General features: G+C 35.1%; 1 protein-coding gene across 1 annotated transcript in view; it reads left to right on the forward strand.

The window, feature by feature from the left end:
- LOC150075913 (guanylate kinase) overlaps window positions 1-21,648 on the forward strand; it is a 100,991-nt gene that overhangs the window by 67,374 nt on the left and 11,969 nt on the right. The window contains exons 2-6 of the mRNA XM_090387980.1: window positions 14,786-14,920; window positions 16,385-16,471; window positions 16,675-16,771; window positions 20,708-20,846; window positions 20,971-21,055. Of these exons, the coding sequence (XP_090244106.1) occupies window positions 14,786-14,920; window positions 16,385-16,471; window positions 16,675-16,771; window positions 20,708-20,846; window positions 20,971-21,055 (543 nt within the window). The remainder of the gene's footprint in view (window positions 1-14,785; window positions 14,921-16,384; window positions 16,472-16,674; window positions 16,772-20,707; window positions 20,847-20,970; window positions 21,056-21,648) is intronic.

Genomic DNA, 21,648 nt, shown 5'->3' on the forward strand with positions numbered 1-21,648 from the left:
CATTTATCTCTTTCTACACGAGCTTGACATTTTCAAAAAGATTTATGTGACAGCTGACAGTTTCCGCTTCAGAAGTGAAGTGAAGAGACGATTTTGTAGTGTTTCTTCTGTAAGTTTGTCACCCTTGGAATTATTATTGAAATTTGATTGCTATTTAACTTTATTTTAAATATGCGTATTTATATTATAGGCTGTGTAATGATAATTTCTTTAATGTGTCGTCATTCCTTTCCGAGTTAAAAAGATCGGTTACGGAAACCAAGTAACTAACTAAATTCTCTCTCTCTCTCTCTCTCTCTCTCTCTTTTGGATGTTTACATGACGGGAAACTTTTATAGATTTCACATAAATTAATTACAGCAGAAATTTATAAAAATTATTATTACAAATAGAATTGTGAAATTTTTGAACATTAAAAGACATCACGGCCAAGTAGATCTAAATATTTCTACTACAACCCCCCTACCCTTCACTAAAATTCAAAAGTTGGTACCAAGCAATATAAGTACATATTCTAATTCTTTGTGCCCTTTACTTCACCAATAATTTAAAATGGGCTTTAAATGTTTGCCGACCTCTGCAAATTGTTTATACTTTTGTTTTTTTTCTGTTGCTCTGTGTGCATGTTAATTATTCAATATCGGTTTACTTTGCATTGGAAAACTTATATCACGAGGCATGATTAGTATAATCCTTGTAACTAAGTCAATTCTGCGCGAAGCAGGGACCATTTATTCGTCTTCAGCCCCCCCCCTTTTTTTTTTTTTTTTTTTTTATAAAAGAGACAAATTTTAAAGAAAAGGCAAAAGTGTTTACAATTTCATCTCTGAAATCGTAATGCACCCACCAATAGTTACCCAATGTTTACACTACTTTGTCTTTTCAGGTTTGTTTCCTCCTTATTCTATTAATTAAATAAAAATGGACATAAGTTCTATTATGAAAATTTATAAAAATTTTAAGGGTACAAAATTCCGATTTTTTGCTGTAGCTTGAGGCATTTGTTGGGCCTAACGAATAGAATAACACGTGAAAAATGAAGTAGTTGGGAAAACACGTATAATACCTCTTAATTCACATCTGTAAGCTCTCCCAACAGCTTAATGCAAGAAATTACATATAGTGAAGGGGAAAACAACAGGCAGTTCAAGGTCACTCACTAGGTTTTTTTTTTTTTTTCGCGCACCATACTAGGTATGGAGCGAGTAGGCCTAGTGAATGACTTTGAGTCGCTTATTGTTTTTTCATTATAATTGTTTAATATCGTTTTTATCCTTGCTGTATAGTATGGAAACGAGGATTATTCCTCTCGTCTTAGCAACCTTTAAGGTTGCTAAGACGAGAGGAAGCATTAAGAGTTTATATTTACTTCTCTCTTAAAAGGATTAATTTCTGAGGGCAGCCAGGTATTTTAAGTTTTAATAATATTCAGCATTAAATATTTTGAAGTTGACTGCCCACTGTAATTAAATCAGCTGAAGAGGGTGGGGAGGGGGATATTTGTTTTTAACACTCAGATGGCCATACTTTTGCTTTGATTCAATGAACAGTCGTCAAACTTGGATAATCATAAAATTGGTTGGGGAATATAAATTTACAACCTAAGTTACCTTATTTTATTCTGAAAGGGCGATACATGACGAAAATTAGTTTACTAATTGTATGTCAGCTAAACATTTATTACTAAACAATTGAGAAAGTTAATGACTAACAATAACTAAATATAAACATAAATAATAAAATTGGCAAGTTTGCATTAAAATTACGAAGCTAAAATGGTTTTGTGTGCGCGCGCAATGAAATTGCAGTGCTCATTTATTTATTAGTGTTTTAATGTAACCTGTTTTATTTGCCATAAATACCAACTGATTTTAATTGTAGTTTTCATGATTACTCGTCCATTTATTGCAGAGTTAATCAGGTACTTCAGTGACTTCGAGTTTCGACATTCCCATCCTCTAAGGGTAAATATGACCAGGTGGTAAGTCCGTTGGCGTGGCAGTTTCTTTCGGAAGCAAATATACATAAGCAAAAGATAACCAAACAGGCTTACCTCATTATCTTTGTTTAGTTAATGTTCTTTGAGGTTAATAAGCCTCTGTACCCCTCCCGTTAGTTTGCTACGATTTGAAATAACGTCGTAGTGGCGACATGCAAAGGTCATAGTTTGAGTAGAATAATTCAAATCGATTTGCCTTTCTTGATTCCATATGAAATATTTTTCAGATAACGAAATGTTCTCAACCTTGAAAGGTGTTAACTAAGTCTGTTTGGAGGAGGGGCCGGGGAAGGAAAGGTTTATCGTATGTTTGCTATTTGGGGGGCTGCTGTCCTTGTACTGCCAAGTGGGTACAAGAGGTCTGGGACTAATTCGAACTTTGAAATGAAAACTGCTGATTGGTGTGCGATAAATAATTGCGCATTTGGCTTCAGAATCGCATTGCATTGAAGTTAAACGAGACTAGTTTTTAAAAGCAACTATTTATAACATTTGTTTTTAGTATGTTTGTATCTTGCTTAGCAATAATAAAGATAATTGAGAGAGAGGGGGGGGGGAATTGTATTCGAACAAAATGAAGTTGAAAAAGAAAAACTGGCATCGGTGGCTGCGAAGCATAGCCAACTTGTTACCTAAACAGAATACAATGGGCAAGTCCCCTGCGAGATGCGAATACAACGAAAATGACTATAACAAGGGTATTGCAGAAGAAATGCCTGATAATTTAGATTACATTAAACAAAAGGCAAACACGACAAATAAGCGAGAACAGGGCGACCGTCGAGTCTTGCCTTGTTGGAAGGTCACAAGACAACGAAGATCGCGTAAAAACCATGTACAGTAAACTCTAAATTCCGGGACCTTGGGGATTAAGGGGCCTCGATTTTATAATGACCAAAATTGTAATGCTAGTTAAAAATGTAAATAACAGTTCAATTTGTTAAATATAAACAAACAACAATAAACAGAGGCGCAGCCAGCTTCGTGCCCTGTAATGTAAATTTTAAATGCATACTATCAGAGAGTATCAATAAAATTTCAATAAAATTAACTATTCTTAAGGAATAATTATAGCGAATTCGAGGTTTGTAACTAGTTGTATTGCAGTAAAAAACCTTGTTTGGTGAAATTAAAAATATTGTGCATGTCAGGAAGTCGCTTTTTATGAAAGAGATTAACCGTAGATTTAAAAAAAAAAAAACACACATTTTTCCAGTTGTATTCACACCGGACCTCTTTCGTTTTCAGCTGTTCTGAAGTGACGTCAAACTGGTCATTGGCTCAAACCGGCGCTGTGATCCGCCACGCAGCTGTAATTTGAAGCAGTTACTGTACAGGTGACCCCCGCTTAACGCTGATCATTCGTTCCGGAAAAACAGAGCGCTAAGTGAATCCGCGCTAAGCGAGCGCCGCTTTCCCATAAGGTAACATATGTATTTATGAGCTGCGGTCGGTGCCATAGGATATTTCCTAATGAATAATAAACAGTAATGAAAAGATGCACAAATGTAGGTCAAAATATTTAATATTCAAATATTTGCACATATAAAATATTCTGCTTGCATAGGTATAATTATGTGGTAACTACTTGCGTATCAAAAGTAAATTTAAAATTCCAATTAAAATAATGAATTTAATTTAATTGATGAATTTAATCATGAAAAATGTGTGGATTTTGAGTTGGACTTTGGCCCTCTTCCAAATAAACTAAAAGGGGTATTAATTTTAAATCCCCCGCAGCGTTACAATCAACAATAAAGTCAACCGATCCTTCGCCGCTTTGAAACCTGGCATGTTTTTTTCTTCTTTCAATATGAAACTCCTTTTAGGCATTCGTTTCCACAAAAGTCCTGCTTCAACTATGTTAAAAACTTGTTGAGAAGTATAACACATAATACCCCTCTTCAATAATTTTAACAAGTTCTTTTTTGAAAGTTTCGGCTCCTTGATCTGCACTTGCGGCTTCTCCCTGGATTTTAAATCTATTCAACCAGCCCTTACCAGTTTTAAATGGTTCCACATTTTTTTTTTTTTTTTTAGGCGACTTTTCTTCAGATCATCATATTGGCTAATCTCTTTCTCTCTCTCTCTTTTTTTAATATTTAACTTAATTCAATTCTGCATTGGAATATTATCTTCAATAAAATTAGTCTTCCATTTCAATCCTAATAGCGGGCCTAGTCCAATAGAATAGAATAGAATCTTTAATTGCAGCAATGAGACATACAATTAGTCCCGTCACGGCATGGTGGTGCCAGTGGTTTACAAAACATATTTACAAAAGATACATGAGAAAGTTGCTTGCAGTGGAACAGCTATCTTTCCCGCTGCAAAAATTAATTCTTTATTTTTTTATAATTGCTTACAGTTAAAGTTGCAAGTCCTAAATTATGGCACACATCCGTTTGTCGTTGACCGGAATGGATTTGCTTCAAAACGTCTAATTTAATTTTCAAATTCAGTCTTTTTCTTACATTTATAGTCTTCGTACTGCGCCCAGACGTTGTTGCTTTTTCATTCCTATCAGTCATTATTAGCTCTTCGAAAATGTAACTGCGTTGGATGAATTAATTACGATACAATGTTCAAGTAAACTTTTCATTCCTATCAGTCATTATTAGCTCTTCGAAAATGTAACTGCGTTGGATGAATTAATTACGATACAATGTTCAAGTAAACTTTCCGTTACGCACGATCTCTAATACTCTACTGAGTGATGACTAGACTTCGGATAAATGCATATAACGCAAATATTACAAGCAATATACTTGATCATTTTTTAAAATGTTGATCTCGGAACTACGTAACAAGTCACTGTACTGAAACTAAATTAGCGTGCGAGAAAATTTCACTGAGCGTGGGAAAATTTCTCAAGTCGGCGTGGGAAACGTTTTAATGCTGTTTTGCTATTCATTTTCAAGCTATCGACTCCATCAAATGAAACGATTTCGTTAATATGTCAAAAATGTAATCTGTAAAAGAGCGTTATAGTGATCTGTGACAGCGTTATAGTCAGATACGGGTTATAATATAAGAACAGCGTTATAGCGAATCAGCGTATAGCGAACCGCGTTATAACGGGGGCCTGCTGTATTATTATTACAACCCCTGGCTTGTAACCGTGAAGGGAGTTGTATACCTTTTGTATATAATAAAAGAGTTCTTCTTAGCCATATGGTGCAAGGAAGCTTGAGGCTTCCAGCCAAAAAAAAAAAAAAAAAAAAAATTCTCGAGTTACCCTCAGAGAGAGAGAGAGAGAGTAGAAAGGAATCACCAAGAAAGAAGAATGATGATATCCAGCTCAGTACCTGGGTGTGCCAAGCCCATACTCACCAGATGTGAGACCCTGGGGTCTGAGTTTACTGAATAACCAGTAGCACTTTTTTTTTTTTTTTGTCCTCGCTCTTTCCCATTATATAAGGGGTCAGAGTTTTTTTTTTTTTTTTTTTTTTTGCGGCCGGATGCCCTTTCTCATCCGGGCTGGGGATATGCAGTGGTCATTCCCTGACCTTCCGCATCCTCCGTATTTTGGTGGTCACGGGCTCGAACCCCGTTCTAATCAAGAAGCGTGTGCTACGCACTACTGCTCCTGCCCACCTGGCTACGGAGGCGCCTGAATAAGCAGTAGCACTAAAAGAGAAATATTACCTTTTTGCGTGGATTGTTAAGACGGTGGGAATATAATAACAATAGCTTCTAAAATAATTCATAGTGGTTATAAATTTAATTGCGTGATGCCTAATGCTTGCTTGAAAATTCGGAGAAGTTCATACATTTATACAAAATTTTGTGTTCTGAAAATATTCGATTTCCTGAAAGTGTACTGCATTGTTTTCCATTGATAATAGTTACTACGGCATTGTTACTAGTAGTCTAGTTTCACGAAGAGTTAGTGTAAAGCACTTGGGGAATTTGTCTAATTTTTTGGCCAGATGATAGAATTTCAGAGAGACATCAAAAACATTGCTCGGAAATAATAGCCTCGCCCAGGCGATGTGGTTAGATTTTCAGCAAACGATTAATTTGTTTACACGGCCTTAAAGTGTTTGTTTTAAATTCTCGTAATGCCCTTTACTTCCTTATTCTTTGCACAATGTGGGAATGAATATATAAGCCAGATTGTAATATTACAGCATTAGGGCTTAAAGCCTCAAGCTGCGAAAGAGATTAGACTGTATTTTAGCGCAATAGCGGCATCGTTTAAGTTAATCTCATATTGTGTATACCTTCACAATATGAAAATTATTATGTTATTATGGCAACTCGTCGTGAAGGTATTCACAATATGAGATGTAACTTAAACGATGCCGCTATTGCAAATTTGCTAATCTATATTTAGCTGTGTATAAATGATGCAATTGCACTAAAATGCACATAGTCTAATCTCTTTCGCAGCTTGAGGCTTTAAGCCCTAATGCATTAGAGTCTTAACTTATATCATACACCATCAGGCATCTCTCATGTTGTGAAGATATACTTCACAACTGTTTTGCCATCATTACATCACTTTGGTACCTACCCACCCGCCGAAGAAGGACCAAATAGCCCTGAAACGGCACCAGGGGAGCCTGATGATGTCCGGGGTTTCCTCGAATAGGCAACAGCTGTCCTCTCCTCTGGGGAAGCGTTGTCTATTCGAGGAATATATGAGCTTTGTGTGTGAGTTGAAGGAGCTGAGTTTCCTCGAATAGGTAACAACAGTCTTCTCTACTGGGGAAGCGTTGCCTATTCGAGGAATATATGAAATTTGAGTGTGAGTTGAAGGAGTAACTGTCCCTTTCTTCTTTCTACGGCATTTTCTTCCTCTACCTCTCCTACTATCACCTTCCTACATCTTTATTGCTTTTCTTAGTCTAATAGGAATAGTATGAGGATAACAGAGAACTATTATCCCATACCATATTTCAAAACGGTGCCGTCTGTGTGGTGGTATCCACTGAGAATAAGTAACAACAGTCTTCTCCTTCGGGTGAAGCGTTACTTATTCGAAGTAGTGCAATGTTATGGCAACTCGTCGTGAAGATATTCACAATATGAAATGCCGCTATTGGAAATTTGCTAATCTATATTTAGCTGTGTATAAATGATGCAATTGCACTAAAATACACATAGTATAAGCCAGATTGTTGTTCAGGCGTAGATTAGCGGCGTCTGTAAATGTATTGTATAATTTACAATAAGCAACGCAAAGTATGTACCTACCGTATTCACACTTCGGAAGCTGAAATTTTATTCTGTTTAACGCTGCGTGTATTAAGAAGCAGTGGGGTCCAAACTGCGGTACGGGTGTCGCCTTTGAAGTGATTTTGTTTTGGATTCTCAGAGCATCTTGAGAAACATTCGAACATTTTTGTCTTCATGAAGAAATAGAGAGATAGATTGAAGACCAGTCATACCGTTCTCACCGCCTTCCTAGTGACATGTACCACCAACGCCACCCACACCATCTTAGACTAGCAGAGCTGGCCTTTCCTTTTAGTTGACCGTGATTCTAGCGCATCTGACTGTTAAATACGGTAATGTTTATTTCAAGAAGAAATGTACAAGGCATAATCCTTATGGGTTTTGGTAATTAACTATATAATATCGGTGTAGTTAACCCATAAATTTGAACTACGTATGTAGTATAAAGGGCATCGTTTTAATATTATCTCATTGTGGACGCCTTCACAACGAGATAGCTGGTATTGCACTACTTTGGCATCTCTCATATTGTGGATATAACTTCGCAACTGTGATGGCATGTTGCACTACCAAGGTACCTGCTCGCCCACTGATGATGAAGCCCACTAATTCGAAACGATCGTCTGGGTGGTGGTATCCTCTGAAAATAAATAACAGTAGTCTTCTCTACTAGAGAAGCTTTATTTATTTGCAGTGCAATACCAGCTATCTCGTTGTGAAGGCACCCACAATATGAGATACTATTAAAACGATGCCTTTTACACTACATACGTAGTTCAAATTTATGGGTTAACTATAGTGTATCTACACCGATATTATATAGGTAATGTTTATGTATCCTCTAGCCCAGAGGTTTCCAAACTTTCTCGGTTCACGGTGCCCTTAGTGTCTCAGTAATTTTTGCACGGCGCCCCTAGGCCAAAAGAAATACCAAACAGTTCCGTTTATTAAGTAGTTAGGTCCAAACAACTTAATAAGTAATGTTGAAACTGTGAACTACCTCGAGATAGTAGTTCGCGCGGTGCCCGACAGATGTCGAGTATCGCTGTTTCCCTCGAAATTTTAAAATATCCCGCGGTGCTCTTGTGAGTTCGCTTAGGCGTCTTGAGGCCTGTGTGACCATATCGGAGTAAAAACAGGAAATTTTATTATTTTCCTGCAGCAGTAATTTGTGAATGGGTTTTGTAAACAAGGAACAATTTAAAAATTCTAGTAATTTCTGTGTTTACGAAATGCTGTATATGAAATTTATTCCTCTGGTGATAAATGACTTAGGCAGAGGTTTAAGATATTGCTGCCTAAACGAAGATATTGCTGCCTAGGCAGCAATATCTTCGTATTTCTTAGGTCCTGTCATCTCCGTGAATAGGCGAAAAACTTCCACTGATTACCTTGATATTCAGAGTGACCAGGTTCATCCCATGGTGCAACCATTGTTCCCCACAAACAGTACCATGTTTCAAGATGATAATACTACAGTACACATAGCCAAATGTGTGGATTGGATCTAACCTTGTTTTGAGGAGCATGAAACTGAAGTTAAACAACTCCCATAGCATGGACAATTACCAATCTTAAACGTTGTTGAGCCGCTGTGGACATATTTGGAGAGGAGAGTGAGAAACAGATTTCCTCCACCTTCATCACTGAAGGATCTTGAAACGTTCCTCCAGGAAGAATGGTCCAATATTCCTCTTAAGACAGTTCATGATTTATTCGAATCTATTCCACATAGAATACAAGCTGTTTTAAAAGCAGAGGGTGGCCCAACACCATAGCAGTACATATTTGTAACTCTTATCACGGGTGTTTCCATTATTTTGTCCACCCACTGGAGGTATAAATCGACAATGGAAAGAAACATACAGTATTTTGAAGAGATGAAGCAAGTGAGGATTGCGGAAGGAATATCAGATAAAACAAAGTTGTTTTGAAAACTTGTAAGGATTAGCAAAACTGATTAAGAATCATTTAGGTGAATATAAGTGTAATTTAGACGTGGCAAAACTGCACTTGCAATGCACGTGGCACTGAGAGTTAATTGAACTCGCCCGTATATCAGTAGCTAGTAAGATGTCGAAACTGGATTTTAATCGTATAATGCAACTGTGAATTGCGAAAATTTGGTAGAATTAAAGAAAAAGAAACTACTTATAGCTAAAGTACACTTTACCCCTCTCTTGTATCTACTATTTATTGGTTTTGCAAACTGTTTAAAGACTCGAAGTAGTAAATGATAACCTGTCCAGCCTCTGAAACGCTTATCTAATTGAAATGAAATTCTGAAGTGCTGGAAACCGGCTGCCCTTAAGACATACTTTTAAACACGATGAGACGAAGCTCTCTCTCTCTCTCTCTCTCTCTCTCTCTCTCTCTCTCTCTCTCTCTCTCTCTCTCTCTCTCTCTCTCTCTCTCTCTCTCGCGCACACACACACACACACACACGTCACAGTTGAAAATTGCCACATACTTTTCAATAAAAATACACATTACCTTAAATAAGAAAGCTTTCCTTACATTGGGTAACTGGCGTAACTTCTTCCATTCAAAAAAAAATATATATATAATAATAAAATAATAATGATGAGAATAAACCTTCAATACGTTTTGCCCCCTTTACTCGTCTCTCTTATTATGTCAATTTAATTTCCTCGTTCTCTTTTGACATTATAGAGTAGTGCTTCGCCATTCGTTATCGAGAAACGACAATAAAAACTGCTACTAGCGCCCACTCTCATTATATGTCATCAGCTGCCATGTTCTGGAAAACAGCTACATCGACTAGTAGCTGATGTAGCAGGTGTATGCCTATGGCTTCTCATAAAAGCACCAGCGTACGTCGTAACGGGAGAGAAACATCACAATCCGTGCACATTTAACCGTAGTTTTTCCATTGATAGGCTAAGGTAAGAATTGTCTCTTAACTAAAGCTCACGAAGGGATGAGAGTAGCTTGGAGAAATTTCGAACTAAGTATATAAAAACGAAGATTATTTTTTCCTTTTGAATTTTTATTTATTTTTAAGGTACTGGATAGCTTACTCATATGCGGGATGAAGCTGTTTGCCGTTGTGCGATCTGCCACTGACCGGATAATGATTACAGTTAAGACTTATGGCACTTCCTTTAAGTCGAGATTCTGATTATTGCTTGTGGAATTTGCTGTAGTTTTTAGAATCCATAGTGCAAAACCTTAGACAATATATATTGCCAGAGTAAAAACAGTAACGTGTCTCTTGAGGGATTTTATCTATGGCAAAACTTAAAGCTGTTGTCGGAGAGCGGACGTAGAATTTATAAGCAGTGATGTATAGATATATAAGTTATTATAGTGGCATCGTTTCTTTACATCTCGTATTGCCAATGCCTTTATAATAGTTGCCTATTTCGTTTTACTTCGAATAAGTAAAGCTTCCCAAATAGAGAAGACTATTGTTACTTATTCCCAGTAGATACCTCCACCCAGACAGCCCTTTCGGTGGGTGGATTATGAATTCTGATGGTATAACAGCTGACAACCCAGTTGCGAAGTTAAGTACACATTGAGAGATGCCAGTTCGTGTTTAGTTCGTATCTAGTTTAATATAACGAATTCAGGGCAAAAGCCTCAGACTACGGGAAAATTTACAGACGTTAGTGCAAAATGCAGCATGTCTATATGAAGATTAACCGAAAATATAAAACTTATATTTATTTATAAGACTGAAGCAGCGATGTATTTAGTCTTCACCTTTCCCTAAGGCCACCATGATTTCTGCTTATCAAAGAAAGGCCAGGAAATCACGTATACAATTCAAGGATAACGGTACCGATCTGTGTTAAGTTAACAGGGCTGCGTGTTTTAATTCGGCCAAGTACGATAAAAGACGATCTTTGTGCTAAAAATAGGTCTCCAAAGTTTATCATTCAATTAGTAGCTAATGTTTCAATCCCCCCCCCCCCCCCCCCGTTATTTCTTGTTGACATTACTTAGGACCATTCTCCTATCCATGCCACCCCACTGTTTACACGTGATTACTGATAGCAAAATACTGAACGTGCCCACCCAAGTGTTTCTTCAGTTATTAAGCACAAACTATATGATGTTAACCTCCATCTTTCAAAATATGGTTCTTATCGCTATAAGAATAGCTGGCCGGAAATGGAGTGCACGTTTTTCACTTTGATCTCGTGGAAAGTGATAACTCGTAGGCGTGCGCGTGTCAAGCACGTGATATCAGTGAGTCACGTATAGCTTCGATGAAGATAAAAAGGATGTTAGGATAGGGGTCTTCATAATTTGAGCAACTTCTTCAAAGCGAGAGGCGTGATGACTTCCACATTGCTAACACACCCAGTAGTACCATTGATGGCCATGAAAGACTCCACGCTACGGAGCTGTCGCTATCCCAGAAATGGGATTTTTATAGGTAACGTGGTAGTACTGTTTTCTTTGTGTAATGATACTATGCAGATGCAATTACCATACATCCAATATTTATTAAAACAGATTCATAGAACAAGTTCATTCCTTGTTGCTTTCAGTGTTTACAGCATCCCCTCCCCCCCTCCCAGGGAGGTTAATGAAATGTCCAAACTTTTTATCTACCGCCCACCCAGTAAGAGGCTTTTAGATAACAGAGAAAGAGGTGTACAGAACTTTAGTAGTAGTAATATTCTATTTTATTGTAAAGGTTTCATATCCTAAAGGAATTTTAATTTCTTAGATGTCAATATCATAATTTTATCTCATTTGTATTCATTATATGTTCTTTCTTTTTGGTGTGAGCTATAAACAAATGCAATGGATATTTTCCTCCCGGTATTTATTATTCTTTTATAGTTTTGCTACCATTTAACATTAGCTTCTCAGCAGGTCTTGTGGATCCCAATTTTTTTTTTTTTTTTTAATAACATCTTCCTTTTTCAGATTGTATGAATTAAAAAAAAAAACTAAACTAATTAAATATTTTAATTCTGTGTTATGCTAATGCTGGAATACATGTATTTAACTACCTTATCAATATATATTAATAACTAATTTAGTGAAAAACAATTTGCACTGGTGAAAATTGTCTGCTGCTCTGTAGAAAACAAACATTGTAAATAATTGCCTTTCCCCAATTTGCTTTTCTTCCACTAATATTAAGATAACTATGTTAAAACTATTTATAATAAGGAAAAAATCTTTTTGTTTAAACTTATATAAAACTAAGTCATGTTATATTAAGACTACCAGTCTTATGGCTCAAATCTGACAGTTATTCCTTAGAAATTGTACACTATCCATATTATACATTCAATATTTTCATGCAATAATATAAATATTACTTTACCTGCTTGTAACCATGAAGTTATACTTGTGTTGAAAATATTAGTCTTTCAAAATTACATTTGAAAATATCCAGCAAATTGGATATTTCCATGTCCTATATATATGAAAATATCCATTATTTTCTGTCCAGTTGCTATTGAAAATAACATATTTGTAAAACATGAATTGAATTTATCAAATGAAAAATTATATTTATAGTAAAGTAGCAAATTGGGTATATTAGTAACCTGAAATAAATAAATTCTCAGTTTCATTTTTAATTTCAACAAACAAAATTTAGTTTTAATTGCATATTAGAGCAGCAGGAAAATAGAAGTAGAGAGGAGGAACTGAAAGGAGATAGTCGAGTAGTTGAGGGCAACTACTAAACCCGTGAATTGGTTCTCCACTGCTTTTATACACCTGGGCCTCTTCAAAATGATAACCGAGGCACTTGAAAGTGATGATGCAAAACTGATAATATTCTTTCAAATCATCCAACCTCCTTTAGATAAAGATAAGCTTAACTATAATTCTACGCAGGATACGTGGTGCAATAAGAATTGACTTTTAAAGTACAACACACAGATTTTTTTTGTGTAATCACAATGTTTCATTGTTCTGTGTGAGTATTTTAATGAAATTTATCCGTTTATCATATACTTTTGAGATGAACATGTGATTGGAAAATGGCATGTGACAGGCAGAGCAGCATAGGTCAAGTAGTTTGTTTTTAGCACCAAACTTTGATCTTTGTGCCTTCATAGATTACATAATTTTTGGGTTATCATTTTATGATATTATTGAAACTTTATTTTTCCACACTTAAGATTTTCAATATTTTTTATTATGAATATAGTTTTAACAGCATTCTTGAATCTTGGGAACATGCAGGACTGTAGTGGAGGGTATACCCTCTGGATTTTTTTAAGTGAATAGTGTATACCTTCTGTTTTTTGAAAGACTTGAAAAAACAAATTAAAATATTTGCTGAAAAAAAAATCAAATTTATTAGAGTTTGATTATTGGGCAATACTTGTAGTTTTATTATTTTTAATATATATGCCGTGTATGTGTGTGCTCACGCACACGGGTATACACCGTATACTCTCTGCATATGTAATATATTCACTCTGTGAATATTACATATGCAGATTTATTTTATGACTACAGCACTAGGAACATGGTTTTAACAGTATTCTAGATTCTATGTAGTGTGACACAAATAATTTGAGAGAAAAGATAAGTAACTTAAAAAAAAAAGGAAATCTTTATTTTTCGAATTGGTTGAGATGCTCAGATGTTTTTCATTGTGATTTGTGAAGAACATTTTGAATATGTCTGCTAGTTCATAAATAAATATTCCAGATGAAATTACTTTTCATTAACTTGTGGTATTTAAATAAACTATAAACTATGGTATTATTCTACACCTTAGGCTGCTAGGATAGCTCATGGGGTTCTCTCAGAGGTATACAGGAAGTAGTTGATGAGTATAAGGAAAGGGCTGGGCTGTATCTTGAGTACTGCATATAGGTCTAAAAGCCACATTTTTAAAGAAGGATGTGTATTTGTTTGAATGGGTGCAGAGAAGAGCAACAAGATTAGTCAAGAACACTAAAAAAGTATTGTTACCGTGAAAGATATCAGTTCTGCAAATTGCAGCCCTTGGAAACTAAGCACCTGCAAGTAGATCTCCAATTGAAGTGTTTTCATCTTTAAATGGATTGAGTAAATTAAATGCTGATGGCATCGTATATCTCTCTCTCTCTCTCTCTCTCGCTCGCTCGCACACATGCATGCATGCATGCATAGGGACATAAACTTAAATTGACAAAGGATGATTGTAAGAGGATAGATAATTGAAAATTTGCTTTCAGCCAGTGTGATTGATTGTTGGAGCAAACTTCCATGTGGTGTGGTAGTTGGTAATTTTGAATTAATTTAAGGAAGAATTGGAAAAAATAGTAGAGGGGATGGACAGAGGTGTGTGGTGTTTTTTTTTTTTTTTTTTGTTGTTGTTTTTGATGCTGTATAAGCTTGTTTCCTTGCATTATTTGTCATTACCAATACTAATTCTCTTTTCCCTTCACGCTGCTTTCTTATGTGACAACTTTTTGCTGAAAATTATATTGCTATGCTATTAAAAATATTTTAATAATATTTTACAAGACATCTTTTAGGTACTAAATTTAAGAAACTCTGCAGCTAAAAAAATATGTGGGGTGGTGCTATATTTATGTGCAAAAGAAAACTGAACAGAATACTATAGTATATATATATATTTTATTATTTTTTTTGTTTTTTTAGGGGGTATACGGTGGTTATCCCAGATGTCGTTTGCCCGACCCTTAGTGATATGTGGACCATCGGGCAGTGGCAAAACTACTCTATTGAAATATTTAATGGATGAATTTGGAGACTACTTTGGGTTCAGTGTTTCTCGTAAGTAAAACGTTTGTTTAAACCAAGTTATTTTATATAAAAATGTTATATTTAAATTTTTTCCAATAAATTCTTAATCCAGTTTTTAAATGAATAACTTTTGTTGGAAATGATATTCATCTGCTTTCAGGAAAATTGTGACACTTTGGTATACTTTTTTAATGTAGTTTTATTCTGTGACTTATGCTTAGAATGAGCATTATGTTTCAAGGCTTCTCTTAGTCATTGATATAAAAGAAAACAGCTTGACCATGGGTTGTTCAATGAAGGACAATAGTTGTACCACCTGTTCTTTGTTTGGCTACAGAATAAATTTGGTGTTGTTTTATTTTTGCATCTAAAGCTGCGAGATATCAGTATATCGTTATCTATATAGTATATATTCTGTGGTTGTTTTTCTGGATGAAAAACCTGAATTTCTGTGTGAATGGGTAAATATGCAGTCCTCATCCAAAGCTAATTGACTCAGCAAAGGGCAGGGAAGAGAACTCTAGAAGTTCTGTTTTGATGAGATTTGAACCCAGTTCTTTTCCATGTGATAAGAACAGACAGCAGTTACAATTACTGCTGTGTTAGTTACAAGAGTACAGAATAAAGTTAGGTTAAAAAGATGAATTATATTGTTATTTAAGGTGATTAAATGATTTTTATATATATCTTTACTTTTTAGATATAAAAATCAATGTATATTAAATGAGCTAATTTTAATTTTTTTAAAAAACATACACTTATTTTGCTGCTGGTCCTTCTCATTAAAGAAAACAGTACTTCTATGGCTGGTCAACAAAGGAGGGTTTTCTGTTGTATTGCCTGTTCTGTGCTAATCTTATTAAGCAAGCAAAATAAGATTGCATTTTTATTGTTAGTTCACTCGATGAAATCATGTAATGCATTTTAAATTGTCGTCAGAAACATAATGTTGCAGTTTCCATTCATGTGTTGAAATAATCATCACATTGCAAACTTTCATATCCAATGAGAGAAGAAAAAAAAGCTCTTTTTTATTAATTAGCTCATCAGCAGTGGATTTTTTTTTTTTTTTTTTATGAAACCCCCAAATACGATGAAAAAGTATCAAAACCAATACCATGCATGTGTTGAAGGAGATTGGGGGGGGGGGGGGGGTCCAGAAACTCTACTCGAAGACTAAATGTGTTTCACCACCTCCAGCCTCAAATAAGCAATATAAATATAACTAAGAAAGGGAATAAAGCTTTAACATAATGAAATGGTATTAAATTAAATCTTTGATTCATTTAGGCAGTTTATCTTCAAGAAAAGGCAAGATGAAAAGATTGCCATTTATTAGTGTTCGAGCAGGGCATAATGTATAAATAAATTGGCTCATTTCATTTATATAGGCTTAAGCACTTTTATAGATATGTTTACTGAAAAAGCTTGGTTGAAATAATTGAGTAATACTTTAATTAATATCTTAATTTGAATAAAATTTTGCTTTTACAGATACTACAAGAAATCCCAGACCAGGAGAAATAAATGGAAGAGGTAGGAATCCTTTTGACAATTTTAGCTTTAAAATAACTGTTGGTGGTGGCCAGAATACATAAGAATTGTAAAAATGATGATTAAGTAATAAAATAATATTAATTTTAATATTTAAAATAGTGTTTTTTTTTTTATGAAATTTGAGATTTCCTTAAAAATGAATGTAATATACAAATTTATTTAATGTTCAAGATCTCTATGGGATTTCTTCTGAGAACTTAAAAACTGTCCATTTTAATTTTTTTCAGAATATTATTTTGTTGAACGATCTGAAATGGAAAGGGCAATTAAACAAGGAGAATTTTTAGAATTTACAGAATTTTCAGGAAATCTGTATGGTACAAGGTAAATATCAATTTGATTTTATTACATCCATTTTTAAAACCTTTAAACCTTCAATAAATACATCTACTGCCATCCTAGCAAGTATGCATATTAATTCCTTCTTCTGTTGTCATCATTATGTGTTTATATCTGGGAGATCATCTCTGCCTCAATTAAACATAATCCACCAATTTCAGTATTGTAGTCAATGATTTTCAAAATAATCAAATGATACTGCTTCACGTATGCTCAAATCTGAAATAACAGCATTCCAACCTGGAATATTTAAATCCTCAGCAGACCTTGTTATTGGAAATTCAGCTGCTATTAAATAATTTTCAGTTGTGTTTTCAGTAACAGCTTACAGTGCTTTGCATAAATTGGTTTCAAGAGTATTCCTCTATGTTTTGGACACACTTCTGTTTGGTTTGCTTGCAATATTTTTTCTTAAAACATTGAATATTTCCTTGTTTCAAGAGTTGAAGATGTGGTGTTTGGTAGGATAGGATTTTAACTGAAACAGCAGTTAATGGTAGGATAATGTGAGCTCTGCAGTTATCAATAAATAAAAATGATTTTTTCTCTGCTTATCTTATGTGATATAACTTCAGCTTCCATCTAAGTTATACAGTTTGGAACCTATTGCATATGGAGGGTTTCACAACAGTAAAACAGATGCAGACAGTTTCCACTGACCAGAGAAGGCAGTTTCCCTGTTTCATTCATGTTGTCATCCAAAAGGATCGATCTGTACTACACTTGCTGATATTTCATTTAAATTTCAGATACTTTTTTGCCTTATTTATTACAGGCATCATTGCTAATATTTGAACATTTCTTCATAGATGTTTCTAAAAACAATATTTTCGTTTTCTGGAAATTTACTAGCTCCACTTAAGGTCTTTAACAGATTGTTTAGTCTCTTTAGGAAATTCCTAAAAAGGCTGAAAACAATGATGTTTTCATTCCTAAATAGGAATGAAAACATTACTGAAAAAAAAAAAATAAATACTTTAATGTTTATCTGTATATGGATATTCTGCACTAGGCAGATTTATTTCTTACTGCTAAGGGATTGAATGTGTTCTGACTGCTTTGAGACTGCATCCTTATTTGATAGATAAGTAGAGAGCATATTAGGAATCCTAAATTCAACATCAATTACAGAATCTCCTTTTCCTCACTCTTTTCTACAGCCTAAATAACTTTAATTTTATTAAAAATTGATAGTGCCTTTATTCTTTTTTGCCATCCTGAGCAGTGCTGTAACTTTTACTAAAGTACATCTGCTCCAAAAACAAAATGAAAACCAAATCAATCAGGTGACAAAGGAGGTTAGGCAGGCGAAGGCAGATTACGAGAAAACTTTGGCAAAGGATGCGAAGAAAAACAGCAAGGATTTCTTTACTTATATAAACTCTAAAAGGAAGGGGATGAATCTGATTGGTCCACTTGACATCGCTGGTTCGACTGTTGATGATCCTGCTCAGATAGCAAACAAACTGAATGAGTATTTTGCATCTACATTCACCCACGAGGAGTTATTAAGGTTTGGAAATGGCAGAAGGTTATCAAATTGCAGCAGGATACTTAATGATTTTGTAATAACTGAAAGCAAAGTGGAGGAGAAATTGTTGAAGTTAAACATAAGAAAAGCACCTGGGGTGGATGGGATCTGTCCAGTTATATTAAAGGAGGTGGCAAAGCAACTAAGCAAAACCCTTAGCCATAATTATGAGAGCATCCTTGGACTCAGGAGAGGTTCCCACAGATTGGAGATGTGCAAATGTATCCCCAATTCACAAAGGGGGATCGAAGGGTGACACGAGTAATTACAGACCAGTTAGTTTAACTTCTGTTCCGGGTAAAATAATGGAGTCGCTGGTTAAAGATGCATTGCAGGATCATCTAGACAAGACTGCAGCAATAATTCAGACACAGCATGGGTTTGTTAAGGGAAAGTCTTGTCTGACAAATTTGATAGGATATTATGATGTGGTTACAAAGGAACTGGATGCAAAAAATAATTTTGATATCATATATTTGGATTTCAGGAAAGCTTTTGACACTGTTGTGCATGGAAGACTATTGTACAAATTGGAGCAGAATGGTATTAAGGGTAAGTTGCTACAATGGATAAAAGGATGGTTAAGTGGGAGAAGACAGAGGGTGGTAATCAATGGGTGCTACTCTTCTTGGACTAATGTTATTAATGGAGTCCCACAGGGTTCGGTGTTAGGTCTGTTGTTGTTTTGTATATTTATCAATGATATTGATGAAGGTATATCAGGCTTAATGTCGAAGTTTGCAGATGATACAAAGGTTGGCAGGGTTGTTAATGACAGTAATGGCAGTGTGCTACTGCAACAGGATCTAGATAATTTGGGCAGATGGGCTAAGAAGTGGCAACTGAAGTTTAACCTTGACAAATGCAAAGTACTGCATATGGGTAGAAGTAACCCCAGAGAAACGTACCAACTGTGTGGTACTACACTTAAGGTGGTAGAAAATGAAAAAGACCTGGGAGTAATTGTGCAGTCAGATATGAAGTTTTCTGAGCAATGCAGACAGGCTGCCAGGGCAGGTCATGGGTTTTTGTCAATGATATATAGGAATTTTGCTAGCAGGAAAAAGGAGGTGATTATCCCTCTATATAAGGCAATGGTCAGGCCACGCCTTGAGTACTGCGTACAGGTCTGGAGGCCTCATTTTAGGAAGGATGTAGATTTACTTGAGCATGTACAGAGAAGGGCAACAAGATTGGTGAGGGGAATGAAGGGATCCTCTTACCAAGAGAGGCTTAAGTTCTGCAAATTGCAGTGGCTGGAGACTAGGCACCTGCACGGTGATCTGATTGAGGTGTATAAGGCCTTGAATGGATTGAGCACGCTGAATTCTGATGGGATTCTTCCACTTGTTCAGATTACGAACCTAAGGGGGTATAAATTCAAATTAAGAAAAGACAGATGCAGATTAGATGTGCGGAAATTTGCTTTTAGCCAGCGGGTGGTTAATTGCTGGAACAAACTTCCACCTGTCGTTGTGTAAGTTGATAGGTTGAATAAATTTAGGGAGGAAATGGACAGGCATTTGGATGGAATGGTTTTTTTTCTGGCTGATTCTGCATAAGCTCATACACTTGCTTTCTTGCATCAAATGCCGCTGCTGCTGCTGCTACTACTACTACTACAATCAAAACATAAAATATTCTGGCAGCACATTGAATGTCTAATGAATTGTTATGATGAATGTGTGCCTGTGATGCATGCTCACCACACTTCTTATGTTTAGAATGAAACATTGTGTTTACTACTGTGCATGAAACTATCTTGAACCAATCCTACTGAAAGTAGTTTCTGCATTACAGTAAACCCTCGCTAATCCAGTTGCAGTTAATCCAGATCAAAATATGAAAAATTCTGTTCACAGTTGAGTACTTTGGAAGACACTGGATTTAGGAAGGCAGATGAGTCAGAATTTATTTATTTATTTTCATCAGCACTACCTATATTTTATTTATTAAATTTTCCATTTATTTGTGTTCTAAGTTTTTGTTCTTTTAAGGCTATCTTTTGCTTCACTAATCTGGATTACCTCTCCCCCAGTTAATCCAGATTAGCGAGAGTTTACTAACCCAGTGCATGGAAATCATTTTGACTATGTTCAACAGCCAGTTATTAAATTTTTGAAAGAGAAACTTTTCTTTGATATCTTAAAGAAAAGTCTTAGGTGAAAGAAGCTGTGAGTTAAAGTAGGTAAACAAATTGGGTTTGCATTACAGGACTCGATGTGGGGAGGTTAGAAGATAAATGATTTTCATTTGCATGCCAATGATTTCATGTGTTTTCAGTGTGCAAAAATAGTAAGTTGTTTAAGAACAATAAGTTCTTTTTTTTTTTTTTTTTTTCTTTACCACATGTAATGCTTTATATGAAGTTTTTTTTTATATTTCAATAGTAAAAGAGCAGTTCAAGAAGTACAGAGCCAAGGGAAGATATGTATATTAGATATAGAAATTGAAGGAGTTAAGAACATCAAAAAGACAGATTTGAATCCTCATTTTGTATTTATCAAACCACCAAGCATGACAGTTCTAGTAAGTGTGGATTTCCTATTTTTAACTTTATAACCATTGCTATTAAAATGTGTATATTTAAAACTATGGCAGTAATAAACTATAATCAACATCAAATTAAGATCTGTTTTAATTTGATTCACAGGAAGAACGATTACGTGGTAGAGGTACGGAGAATGAAGATAGTATTCAGAAGCGACTGAATAGAGCCAGAGAAGAACTTGCCTATGGTAAATTACTTATTGGCAGGTTTTTTTTTTTTTTTTTACTGTGTGACATTCATTTTATGAAAATGAAGCTTCAGTATGTCTAACACAAGCATCATAACTTACAAATTTGATAATTTATAGCACTGAGTGCTTAATGATTAGTAAACAGTCTTATTCTGAACAGTGTCCAAAATACACCAGCCATTTATTAACTAATTACACAGAATCTTTCTGAATGCAAAAACTCATTATTTCCACCTATTTCCTTCTATTTTGAATTGCTAGCCACTTGGACTTGATATGGACTGTATTTTGGACTTTTGTCAGAGAAAGTGCATTTCAGTTGATTGCATGTTAAGATCTTTGTTTTATATAGCATTATGTCTCGGTCTAAGATTAAATTTAAATGGCCTATTTATTTTTTATTAGTACATAATTTTTCTAGTATACATGATATGGTGTAGTACAAAGCTAGCCATGTTTGCATTGGGTAGGACAGAGTTTGAAGATGGACTAGGAATTGTATATTATAGCAGGGTTGAAGTCATTTGCATGTATAGTAAAATATAGTATTAGAATAAATAACAAGTAATTATTGATCATATGTTATTTAT

This window comes from Mastigoproctus giganteus, chromosome 13, assembly GCF_048544385.1.
Source record: "Mastigoproctus giganteus isolate SK-2022 chromosome 13, ASM4854438v1, whole genome shotgun sequence".
NCBI classification, from domain to species: domain Eukaryota; kingdom Metazoa; phylum Arthropoda; class Arachnida; order Uropygi; family Thelyphonidae; genus Mastigoproctus; species Mastigoproctus giganteus.